The sequence below is a fragment of the Culicoides brevitarsis genome, chromosome 1 (genome assembly GCF_036172545.1).
Source record: "Culicoides brevitarsis isolate CSIRO-B50_1 chromosome 1, AGI_CSIRO_Cbre_v1, whole genome shotgun sequence".
NCBI lineage: Eukaryota > Metazoa > Arthropoda > Insecta > Diptera > Ceratopogonidae > Culicoides > Culicoides brevitarsis.
This window is the reverse complement of record NC_087085.1, coordinates 31,619,723-31,632,649: the sequence shown is the minus strand read 5'-3', so window position 1 is coordinate 31,632,649 and position 12,927 is coordinate 31,619,723. Positions and strand designations below refer to the sequence as shown.

Sequence of the window (12,927 nt, the reverse complement as noted above, 5' to 3'; positions counted from 1 at the left end):
TAGTTTTTTTTTTCGAAAAATTTTCTAATAGTCGAAACTTAATAAATGTTTCTTTATTTTTTTAAAAAAAGTTATTATTTAGTAAGTTGTTTATTATTTAAAATTAAACAAAATATTTTTTTTACTTTCTAATAATATTTTGAAAAAAATCCTGAGAAAATATTAGACTTTTAGAAAATATAAAAAAAAATGTTTTAAATATTTTTTATTTTGGTATAATTAATTTTATTTTAATTTCTGAATTTTTTTTTTTAATGAATTAATTTATTTTTTTTTTGTTTATTTGACTTATTATTAAACTTAAGAAAAAATTTTAAATTAAAAAGTTTCGAAAATTAATTCAAATTAAAAATTAAAAAAAAAAATCGAGGAATACGAAAATGTAAAAATTTTCTTGAGGAGTATTAAAATGTGAAATTTTTAAAAATAACAAAATGACTTGAAGTTTTTCGTTTTTTTTTAGAATGAAAACTATTTCATTCTAATTTTCTTCTAAATCTATAAAAAAAAGTGTACAACTTTGAATATCCGAACGATAACGAGTTTCTCGACTATGGGATGCAATAGTTGAAAAACTATTTGTTATATAATTTTGAGTTCAACAGTCTTTGTTGCCAGATATAATTCTTCTTACATCGTAAGTAGAACTAAAACTCTCTAAACTTTCATGTAATGTGACACATTCCAAAGAAAAAATAGTTTACGACTAAATGTGTCGTGAAAAACTTTGTAATTGGATTTTATTTGTTTTAAGCACATAAAAATTTTTAATGCACTTTTTAACGCCTCTAGCTTAGAATCTAGTTTTTGGAGGCGTCAAACGTGATTAAACTGATTTTTCATGAAAGTTTTTTTTCTTTCGTTTCACTTCAAAGAAGAGTTACAACTATTTTTATTCATTTTCATGACGACTTCAACGAGGACGTCAAAGTTGTAAAAAAAAGAAAAACTATGATCAAGAAACTTTTTTATTGCATTAAAAATTACATGAGAAAAAAAATCGTAATAAAGTCCGATTAAATTTTTCACTTTATGTCTTTTTATGTAATTTAAAGTTTCTGTAACTTCTTTAAAAAAATAAAAAAAAATCTTTTGATTAGTTTTGATGCAAATTGCATATTTTTGCGTTAAATGAAACGGAAGAAAATGTCAAAGTTGATTTTTAATTGGAATTTTTTTCATTTAAAAAATTATTTTTTTCACAAGAATTGATTTAAATTGTCTTTTAGTGACATCTTTTGTTGATTTTTTAAAACAACTTTCGATCGCATGTTTTCCATTAGAACTTGGAGGGTGCTCAAGTGTTGCACGCTCAATCAATGCAACAAAAAAACTTTGAATTTCTAATCGATAGTGATAAGATTAGAAACGCACATGCCGCAGATTGCAATTAAAAGGGCGAAATTTTATGATTTTTCGTCATTTTTTGATGAAACGTGTCACGATGAGTTACAAAATTCTGGTTGCGATAATTTTGTGTGGAATTTCTTCGTGTCGAGCTGAAGAAGTGACAGGCAACACAAAAATCTATGGAGGAACTTACGCGTTACAGAATGAAACTTTGCATCAAGTGTCGATTCGAATCATTAGAAAGGAAGAAGGTTTAGGATTTGGCGGCGGGCATAATTGTGGAGGAACGTTAATTTCGGATCGGATTGTTTTGACGGCAGCTCATTGCATGTACTACACTGAAATTGTGATGAATCCTCCGTAAGTTGATTTTTTTTAAATTTAAATCTTTTTTTAAAAAATAATTATTTTTATTTTTTTTATTAAATTTAAATTAATTTTTAAAATTTTTTATTCAAAAAAATATTTTTTTTAATTAATTAAATTAAATTTATTTATTCAATTAATTATTAATGATTAATAATTATTTAATAATTTAATTTAATTTATTTTTTAAAAAATCATCTTTTTTTCGTAAATTTATCGAAAATTTATGTTTAAAAATTTATTTTTTTTTTTCAATTCAATTAAATTAAATTTTTTAATTTTTTTTTCAAAAAAAAATTTTTTTTTTATTATTAAATTTTTTTTTAATTAATTTAATTTTTTAATTATTTTTTTTAGATATTATATAACCCGAGAATACAAAAAGGATGAACTTTACATCGTAATGGGAACTCTTGATCGAACCAATAAGACACAAAACACGATTGTTAGAGCGACAGAAGATTGGACTATTCATCCGGATTATGATACGGAACTTGTAAATAATGATATTGCCATCATTAAAGTAAGTTTTTAACTTTTTTCTTTAAAAATTTATAAAAAACCATTAAAATTATTAAAAAATCTCTTTTAGTTAAACGAAAGTGTTCCAACTAATATTCCAACGATCAAGACACTTCCCAATTTGGGATTCGATGAACTTAAAAGCGGAGTCATTTGTTCAGTTTCTGGATGGGGAGTGATGGAAAATGTAAGTAACTCACCAAAAAAGTCCATTTTATCGTAAAAAAATGTTTTTTCTTCAGAAAACGATGCCAAAGCATCTTTTATCCGTTGACGTTCCTATCGTTGATGCCACTCGCTGCAATGCCTCCGATAGTTATAACGGGACAATTGATGATGGAATGATTTGTGCTGGAAATATGCAAGATGGTTTAATTGATTCGTGTCAAGGAGACAGCGGAGGTCCGTTTGTGTGTAACAAAATTTTGTACGGAATTGTTTCCTTTGGACATGGATGCGGATTGCCATATTTCCCCGGAGTTTACACAAAAGTCTATCATTTTAAGGATTGGATCAAGACTGAGAAGAATAAGTTGCTGAATATCACTGAAGAAGAGGATAATCCGCACAATAATGGAACTGATACGGGAAATAATGGAGCAGGAAAATATTATTCGAGTTCGGTTTTGAGTGTTTTCTTAGTTATTTTATTAATGTTTGGTCTCATGTAAAAAATTAAAATAAAATATTAAAAAAATAAATTAAATTAAATTTAATAAAAAAAAATATTAAAAAATAATATTCAATATAATAAATTATTAAAAAAAAAATTTTTTTTTTTGTTCTAAAAAATGAATTAATTTTAAAGCTTTTAATAAAGATGAAAAAAATTCAAAAAAAAAATCAAATTGAGAAAATAGTAAAAATTTTAAAATAAATTTTCAAATAAAATTATTAAATAAAGGAATAAAACAATATGTACAAAAATTTTTAGGTGTTCAGATTGATTCAAAAATCAATAATTTTCTTACTTTTTCTATTTTGAAGAAAAAAATAAAATTTTGCAATATTATTTTAATTTTCAAAAATAATGAACAATTTAAGTGTAAAATATATTTTTAATATAAATTTGTATTTTTTTATGTTTCTACAAAAAAATTGTGTACAAAAAAAATATTTTTTAAATCAGACTTTTAATTTTTTTTTAGTTTTATTTAAATTGTAAATAAAATTAAATTAATCAAAACTCACTAAAATTTAATAAAAATATTTTTAAAAAATTAAAATTTAATAATTAATTAATAATTATTAATAAATTAATTAAATATATTTTAATTTAAATTATTTAGGTATTAAATTTTATTTTTTAAAAATATTTCTTAAAGCAAAAAAAAATTAAAAATGATAAATTTTAACGGTTTTTACTCACAAATAAATTTCAAACAGTAGCAAAAGCATGAACCATGTCCCATATCAAAATTCAAACCATCAAAAAAAATCCCAATAAATATTTTCCTTTCATCTTTCAAGCCCATTGAACATTCCATCGTGCATTTGTTGATATCTTAAAATCAACACAAACCTTAAAATCGCGAAAATGCACGTAACTTAATTGTAATTTTCAAAAAACAACTGTGATAAGATACTCCAATCAACATATTTCGCATTTAAGTTTTCGGACCTTTCAATGTCAAAAGCCCGCGCCAACTGTTGAGTTAGTATTAGTCCCAAAAAATCACAAACTAAAAATTGTCCACGTTAAACATCATGTCTGGCGAAATTCGAATAAAACAAAAGAACCTGATAATTCTCCTGGGATTCGTGTTGCTCGTGATTTTCCTCATCCAAAGCAGAAAATGTCGCGAACCGAGTGCCGTCATTCAAGAGGAACCGGAATCCGGAGATGACCTTCCCATCATTTATGCCATTACCCCCACTTATTACCGTCCCGTACAGAAAGCCGAGTTAACGCGACTCTCGCAAACCATCATGTTAGTGCCAAACATCTACTGGGTGATTGTCGAAGATGCCGATGAAGTCACCGAATTAGTCACAAATGTCCTCAAACGAAGCGGTTTGTACAAACGTAGCGTACAACTAACGGCAAAGACACCGGATGACCTTAAGCTGAAGCAGAAAGATCCGCATTGGTCAAAGCCACGCGGCGTAGATCAACGAAACACAGCACTCGAATGGGTCAAGCAACGAATTGTCGAAAGTTCACCGCGTCGCACAATTGTTTATTTCATGGACGACGACAACGCGTACAGCGTGCAGTTATTTAAGGAAATGTCGAATATCGAGCTTGGGCGAGTCGGAGTATGGCCCGTTGGATTAGTCGGAGGATTAATGGTCGAAAAACCGATTGTAGATGAAAATAACGTCGTGACAGGCTTCAATGCTGCCTGGCGACCCGAACGACAATTTCCCATCGACATGGCGGGCTTTGCCATTTCCGGAAGTCTTTTTATGAAATTTCCAAGTGCCAAATTCAGTGCTGACGTAGAACGAGGATATCAGGAAACGGAGATTTTAAGACATATAACGACAGTGAATCGCCTTCAACCGCTGGCAAATGGGTGTACGGAAGTGCTTGTGTGGCACACGCGGACCGAAGCACCCAAACTTCGCGAGGAAGAAAAACTCAAGAAACAAGGAAAACGATCTGACGAAGGAATGGAAGTTTAATTACGACTTTTCTTCTCATTTTATTAACGATTTTGATGAATTTTTTTAGACGTTCAATGCTCAAACGAAATCTTTTCTCGATGTTAAATTAGTGACGTAAGCTTAAAAAGGAATTAAAAATCATAGTCTTCTAATGTATTATACAAGAAAATATTAAAGAACAAAAATAGTATGATAAAAAATAATTATATATGATCAAATTTACCAGTAAATTAGAAAAAAAATTTAAAAAATGTATTATTTTAGAAATAATTTTAAAAATAAATAAAAAGTTATTAAAAATCTCGAAAATATATTTTTTACCTTTTTTGCTTCATATTTTATTCAAAAAATTTTGAATAATATTTTTTTAGCTCTTTTGGTTTATAATTTAATTTAAAAAACTCAAAATTATGAAAAAAAATTTGAAAAATATTGTTTTTAAATTTTTTGGTTTGTATTTTAATTGAAAAAAAAATTCTAAATTATTAAAAAAATTCAAAAAAAAAATGTTTTTTACCTCTTTTGGTTTATATTTTAATTTAAAAAATTCAAAATTATTAAAAAATCTCGAAAAATATTTTTTCTTAAATTTTTTGATTCATATTTTAATTAAAAAATTTAAAATTATTAAAAAAATATATATATTTTTGATCATATATTTTAATTGAAAAATTCAAAATTATTAAAAAAATATTTTTTTTACCTTTTCTTATTCATATTTTTATTAAAAAATTCCAAATTTTAAAAAAAATTTAAAAAATTTTTTTTTTATTTTTTTAGGTTCATTTTTCAATTAAAAATTCCAAAGTATTTTCGAAAAAATAATTTTAAAAATATTTTTTTTGGTTTATATTTTAATTAAAAAATTTCGAAAAATATTTTTTTACCATTTGTCGGTTTATATTTTAATAAAAAAAAAAAAATCAAAATCATTTAAAAAAATTCGAAAAATATTTTTTTTACCTTTTTTGCTCAATATTTTAATTATTAATAAATAAAACAAATAAATATCCAATAAAAGCCATTTGCTTGGTGATTTATTTATTTAAATATTCTTAAATTATTTATGAAAATTAAATTAATTTTACACATTTGTTGTGACTTTTTCCATAATTTTTATTACACTTAGCATTTTTTATTTATTTATTTTCTTTAAATATAACATAAAAATGTTATTTAGTGTACAATTATTTTTAATATATTTTATAATAACATTAGTAGTTGCTTAATTTACATTTTTTCATATCTTAACAATTAAAATTACATATAATTAATAAATGTCTACATTCAATAGAAATATTCGGTTTAATTTTTTATTTTATTTTATTTAAGCTTCTAACTGGATCCGTTTGTTTTGTTTTTTTTTTTTTATTTATTTTAAATCATATATCTTATAATATATATGTTTTTGTTTACGTACGTAGAAAAGCTTACATTATATATTTTTTTTAAATATTTATTATTTTTATTACAGATAGTTTTATTTGAATTTTATTTGAAAATTATATTATTTAATAAAAAAATTAAAATATTATTTTCTGAGTAAAAAATTATCATTTCGTTTAATTTATATTTAAATATATATTTTTTGGCTGATTAAAATTATTTTTAAAATAATGAATAAATGCACGTTAGTAGTATAGCTGATAATTGTTGTAAAATAATTATTTAAAGACAGATTTTAATATTTTGGTTTAGAATATTGTCGCTTAAAATGTCATTTTTTATTCAGTGAAAGTTAATGATTTTTAAGTTGTTGAAAAAAATGATTTTTTTAAATTTTTATAGGAATTGATAATTTTTTTCTTCAGTCTTTTTCTGATTTTTTAAGTACTCTGATTGGTATTTCACTATTTTTCGGATTTTTTTCTACGACGGAAATTATTTTTAATTTTTTTTATTTGGCATTATTTTTTATTGTACTGAATGCGACATCTAGCAACTTTCTTTCTTTAATTTTCACAACAAGCTGGCGCAAAAAGGAATATTTTATAGTAGTAAGGACTCTTTTTTTTATGGGGGACAAGCTTATAAAATAGATTATTCCTTTTTATTTTCTTATTTCATTATTTTTTTAAGGTATATGAGATACTGTTTGTATTTAAAGTATAAAATCTAAAATAATAATATATATAAGCTACCTCTCGTAATCTACATTCAATCTCTTTTTTTGTTGTCTGATGATAATTAATTAATTTCTCGATTTTTCATATCTAAACCGTTTTCCAGTCAATTTTTTTTTTACAAATTTTCCGCTTAAACTGCGTTTCATACCGCCGAGTTTTTGCCAAGTATTTCGCCGCTTCGGGAATGCACCATATTTCCGTCGTAGTCGACTGTGGATGGCTGCTTTTTGATTGAATTTGTCGGGGAATTGCTCAACGGTTGCTTCTCATCCTCCCTAAATGGTCCATGGTTATTGAAAAGAATAATAAATCTATACGTTAAATTCGTCGAGGTAGCGTTTGTTGCTTTGTGTGTTAAAAGAGCGCAGGATTAATTGCACTAAAGTGAGCAACACAAAACACTCTGTTAAGAGAGAGATGAATGAAAAACTCATGCAAACACAAAAAAAAATCAACTCAAAAATTTTTATAAAAAACAAAACATGATAGGGGATAAAATTCCTATACTTTCAAGTGTAAAAGTCATGCAATTATTTCTGTGTTAATGGTCGTCTATCCCATCCGTTGGAGTGATAGATACGGATTTTGTGAGCTGTGTAGTAAATCTTTTGCCAAGCCATGCATCAGTAATGCAAGAATTTATTGCTTTGATGATGGAGGGCGAATGGCTTGCTTACACCTCAGATGACATCAACAAACAAAAGAATAAAATTTTTAAACGAAAGTCTTTAAAAGAGGACTTTAAAAAAATTTTTAAACAAGCAAAAATAAAAATATTTCATGCTTTACAAACATTTAGAGTCAAACGTGTAATTTTTTTTATATGAACTTAATGATTTTAAGTCAATTTTTTTTACGAATTATTTTGTACTGAAATTTATTCATATATTTTAAGTTAATGGTAAGGAAAAAAATTTTTCAAAGCTTAAATAAAATTAAGTTAAAATAATTTATTTTCTTAAAGTTATAAATTAAATAAATAAATATTTATTAATTAAATAATTTATTTTTTTTAAGAAAAAGTTACGTTAATTTAAATGTGATAAAAAAAACTTAATTTTTAATATTAAATTTTTTTATATTAAAAATAATTTAATTTAAGCCAATTTTAAATATATTTTCTCAATTTTAATTCAATAAATTTTATTTATGATTTTTATATTAAAAAAATTAACTTTTTCAAAATAATTTTTTTTATTATTTAAATTAAATAAAAAGTTTCATTTTTAATATTTTATTTTTTTTAAATTAAAAAAATAATTTTTATTAATTTTTATAACTTAAAAAAATTATTTTTAATTTTATATTTTTTTAAGTATTTTTTTTTTAATTTAAAGAATTTTATTTTTAATATTTTTTATTACATTTTTTATATTTTAATTGAAGAATTAAATTTTTATTTATTATTTTTAATATTTTTTAAATTAAAGAAATATTTTTATTCTCAACAAAAAAAATCAGAACCTTCTCAGATAATATTTTCATTTTTTAAGTCAAAAATTTTTCGTTTTTGAACTTTTGTAATTTTTATAAAAAAAAGAACTAATTTCAGTTAAAAATTATAATTTTTTTTTCAAAAAACTTTAAACTTAACATCCTTACGTTCATAAAAAAAATAAATTAACACGTTTGCCCAATTTTTTTTTTAGTTATGAAAAAAGGTTTATCTTACAATGGAGTCGATGCACCCAATTTAACAATTGGCGGTGGTAATGGCAATGGAGATGGAGGTCGTTCCTTTATGAGACTGCCACTGCAATAAGGTAGTGGGAAACGCCAACCGTAAAGACTGTCAGTCATTTAATTTTTTATAAAGTTTTTAATGTGTGAGTTTTTTTTAGTGACATTGAAAAAAAGAGAACACAAGGAAGTGATTTTAGGAGTGAGTGAGGTAAGGAAAAAACTATGTATGTTAAAAAATTCAAAAAATTAATTTATGAGACATGAGTTCCCTCAAAAAGTTACAGTATGACTAAGCAACAGCTTGATATACCATAAAACTTGAATTTGTGTGTTTTGTGTGTAAAAAATGTCTCCAAAAAACAAAAATCTTCAATTTTTCAGGATAATTACCTTCCAATTTTGGTTTCGTCATCCAAATCCGATGGAGAACGCTTCGTGCGACGACACATCAAGGCAAAGAGTCCCGCATTGACGATCAAGCAACACAGCAAATCGATAACAATCAGCAACAGGATGACACCTCCAACGGCAACCGCAATAATTGTTGATGAATTCAAGATTTTAGCTTGTGGATGACGAATTACATCACGACCTATACAAAGAAAAAATATTAATTAATTATTTTTTTTACATAAAAAAATTAATTTATTTACAAAAATTGACGTAAAAAATATTTACAAAGCTAAATACAGGCAAATTAGTAATTTTATTAATAAACTTCTAAAAATAAAATTAACATGCAACATTCAAGCATTCAAAAAAAAAAATTCAAGGAAGGGAAACATCAAACAAATAAAAATTGAGGATTAATTGATTTTGTGCCATCGTTGCTTGTTCAAAGCACGAGATGTAAGTGTTAAATTTTAAAATATATTTATATAGTCTCAATTTTTGTGAAAGTGTTTGTGGATGATGATGTATATGATCGTGTCAATATTTGTGCTTTTAGTCCAAAAAAAGGGTGAAAACAAAGGATTTTTTTAACAATAAATTGAACTTTTTTACATTTTAACCTTAAAAATATACAAAATTCATGTAAAAATGATGAGAAAAGCTTTACACCGGAAACTTAACTTCTAGTCTATTTGGAACGATCTAATTATGGCTACTCCATAATCTATAAAATTCATTTGTGTAATTAAATTAAATTAAATATATAAACATTGAAACTAAATTAACACTATTGTAACATATTGTTCAACATATTTAAATTTAATTGTTATAGATAGAATGTAGGACTGTAGTATTATTTTGTAAAATTTATGAATTTATTTGGGATTAATTAGTAAAAAGCCAATCCAATCACCAAAAAATATTTTTTTAAAATATAATTACTACCTTAATATTACAGCCACAATCCATCTAAAAAATATTTAACTCTAATTTTTTTTATTATTTTATTTTTTTTAACAATAAATACATAATTGATAATTAAATGATAAATTTATTATCGACGAAGATTTTAACAGTGTCTAACATAAACTGCGCTCAAATTTTGCCAATTATCGTTTTAAAATAATTATTCATGTTGTTTGTGCCACAGACAATAATTGAATTTCAATTAAAACTAAAATTAAATTGGATAATGATAATAATATAATTTTGTTTGTACGAATTGAACTCCGAATACAAATACATAATTAAAAATTTATACAAAGGAAATTATTTGCGATTGTTTAAATATTTAGTTAGTTGATTTTAAAAAATCTTTTTTTTTATTAATTTTAAAGCCGATTCACCAAAAAATATACAAAAAACTAAAACAGTTCAACCGTAACTTATTATAAATTTTATAATAATAGTGGCTAATAATTATGTATATATATTAAAAGTGTGAAATTTTTAACATAATTCATAAATACCAATTTTGAGGTATGAAGGTAGAAAGAGAAAAATATACAAGAGACAGAGTGTATAAATATTATTTAATTTAAAATTATGTTTTTAATTACCTTTTTCATGTTTTGTTTATTTTTGTGACGTTTTTTTTTTAAACATACATTCATCATAAATATTTTTCACTGATAAACGAAATTTAATTGTTTATTTTAAATAATTCAAATGTTTGTACGATAATAATTGAAAAATTGTATTATGATGTGTATTCTTAATTATTAATGTTACTGTGTGCAAAAAATAAAATGTTTGAGATATGATATATAATTGAATTGTATCTGTATTATTGATAAAGATATTTATTTTTAATTATTTATTTTTTTTAACTTTATTTGTAAATTTTTATTCAAGTACATTTATATTAATTTTTATATAAATTGTAATATTATTATTAAACATTTTGTAAAAAAAAACTTGGTTGTATGTTTATTATCTATTATTATTTTTATATTATTCATGCGTTAAACACGTATTTTGCGTAACAATTTTATATTAAATTTATTTTAAATCACGTTTATATTTTGATAAGTCTTACTCATTTTGAGGATTTGATGTATAAACTTACAATTTATGATTTTCACCTGTATTGTATTTATTTATTGGTTCAATTAAGATATTTATGTAAAACATGATATAAACATGCGTATAAATGTTTATTTTTAATTATTTTTTGATATTTTCTTATTAAACATTAAACAATAACTTGCAACATTTTCATTTTTTTTTTCATTTAAATTGCTTTTCACTCTTCCATTTAACACTTAAAACTTTTCATATTTATTTTTTTTTTTCATATTTGATCAACAACGATAAAAATAGAACATTTTTTTTTATAAATCTGTCTAATAAAAAAAAATAAAATAAAAAATAAAACAAGGCAAACAATTTTAATTGTTGCATGAAAAGTTTGTTTTATGCTATTTAAGCCGTTTTTGTTCGTTCCTTCTAAAAAAATTGCACCATCAAGAGAAGAGATGTGAAAACTATATTTTATAGAACAAATTTTTATAAAGGAATTGTTTTAACTCTTGTAGAAAAAAATTTTGTGTAAAAAAAAAATAAAAAAAATGCAACAATGGCATTAAATTAAGTAGCACAAAACGTTTATTTACTACTTTTTCTGCCTTTTAAGTAAATTGAAAAAATAAATCATTTAAAGTCCGTTGTGGTTTTTTTATCCTCTTTTCTTAGTTTTATTTTTTTCTGAATAAATTTGAAATTTTTTATTCATTTTTTTAATGAATTAATCTCTTATTCTTTTAAAAATCTAGAAAAATTCTGATAAATTATGCAAAAGCGCAATGCTAATAAAAAAAAAATCTCAACAGCAGCAAAAAATTAAGTGCCGTTATTTTAAATGCATAAAATGAAGCACCTGAATAAAATGTAGGTCAAACTTATTTCAAAACATGTTATCCTTCCTTTCATTATGCCACACAAAAATATGGGTTAAACTTTTCTTCTTCATTTTTCCTTCTATCACGAACTTTTTTTTTTCATTAAAAGAAATCTAATAAATTTTCATTTTAAATGTTGTTAACACAATTTTATGGTTTTTGCTTCCTCATTTCGCGACACGATTTCTCACACATATTAGCTGAGAGAAACACCTTTTTTGCAATTTTTCATTGCATGTTGAAGAAAAAAAAAGATTTTTCGCACTTATCTTTTTTTTTTGTATGAGCGAAAAATATATAAGAAAAAAAGTTAAATAAATGCATTACGAAAACCATTACAAGTTTTTCTCGGTTTTATCTTTTGTTCATGCTTATACGATGCAAATGCACGTTCGGATAAACTTTTAATGGGACTTTTTTTTTGTTGAAAATTTTCTTCTTTTTAATTTTTTGTAGAACAAAAATCTGGTAATAAAGGAAAATGAAGAGATAAATATCTTCGTTTTTATGCCAAATTACTAATTTTATTACTTTTTCGTAGATAATTTTTTTTTTGCTTCATAAAAAATTTAAAAAAAAATATTTTGAGCAAAAATTTTCTACAATTTTATCTAAGAAGCTCAAATTTTATTTTTTTTTATTTGGCAAATATTTCGCTAATTTTTCTAATTTTTTAAATTTATTTATTTAAATTATTTATTTATTTGTCTTCTAGATTGTTTTTTTTTTATTAAATATAAAAAATCTTGAAAAATTCGTATTTTTTTTATCTAAATTATAATTTAATAAAAATTGATCCTAATAAATTTTATTTACAATTAATTAATATTTTTTTTCTTGTCTAATTTCATCGATTTACGTCTAAATTTTTGCTTACACTACTGGCAATTTTTTGTAATTTAATTGATGTCATACTGCTAGAATGGAACAAAAATCCCATGATGATTGACAACAACCATATACAACAACAACAACTA

At 23.5% G+C, this 12,927-nt stretch overlaps 3 protein-coding genes across 3 annotated transcripts in view; 2 read left to right on the top strand and 1 right to left on the bottom strand.

The window, feature by feature from the left end:
• The first annotated feature begins 1,413 nt into the window (after positions 1 to 1,413).
• LOC134838196 (ovochymase-like) lies at positions 1,414 to 2,995 on the top strand. Its single transcript, XM_063853671.1, has 4 exons — positions 1,414 to 1,710; positions 2,074 to 2,239; positions 2,309 to 2,425; positions 2,481 to 2,995. Exons 1-4 carry the CDS (start codon positions 1,430 to 1,432, stop codon positions 2,907 to 2,909), a joined length of 993 nt encoding a protein of 330 aa, XP_063709741.1. The 5' UTR covers positions 1,414 to 1,429; the 3' UTR covers positions 2,910 to 2,995.
• A 726-nt stretch (positions 2,996 to 3,721) lies between these two features.
• On the top strand, positions 3,722 to 5,101 carry LOC134837690 (galactosylgalactosylxylosylprotein 3-beta-glucuronosyltransferase I). The gene has a single exon (XM_063853077.1). It carries the CDS (start codon positions 3,946 to 3,948, stop codon positions 4,864 to 4,866), a length of 921 nt encoding a protein of 306 aa, XP_063709147.1. The 5' UTR covers positions 3,722 to 3,945; the 3' UTR covers positions 4,867 to 5,101.
• A 1,474-nt stretch (positions 5,102 to 6,575) lies between these two features.
• LOC134827496 (fasciclin-2) overlaps positions 6,576 to 12,927 on the bottom strand; it is an 83,435-nt gene continuing 77,083 nt past the window's right edge. The window contains exons 7-8 of the mRNA XM_063840206.1: positions 9,048 to 9,249; positions 6,576 to 7,249 (exon numbers count right to left, since the gene is read on the bottom strand). Coding sequence (XP_063696276.1) covers positions 7,117 to 7,249; positions 9,048 to 9,249 — 335 coding nt within the window. The 3' untranslated portion in view covers positions 6,576 to 7,116. The remainder of the gene's footprint in view (positions 7,250 to 9,047; positions 9,250 to 12,927) is intronic.

Coding starts and splice junctions, on each gene's coding strand:
- LOC134838196 (XM_063853671.1), top strand. CDS start 1,430: ATGAAACGTGTCACGATGAGTTACAAAATTCTGGTTGCGATAATTTTG. Junction 2,240..2,308: donor ATGATATTGCCATCATTAAA/GTAAGTTTTTAA, acceptor AATCTCTTTTAG/TTAAACGAAAGTGTTCCAAC. Junction 2,426..2,480: donor GATGGGGAGTGATGGAAAAT/GTAAGTAACTCA, acceptor TTTTTTCTTCAG/AAAACGATGCCAAAGCATCT.
- LOC134837690 (XM_063853077.1), top strand. CDS start 3,946: ATGTCTGGCGAAATTCGAATAAAACAAAAGAACCTGATAATTCTCCTG.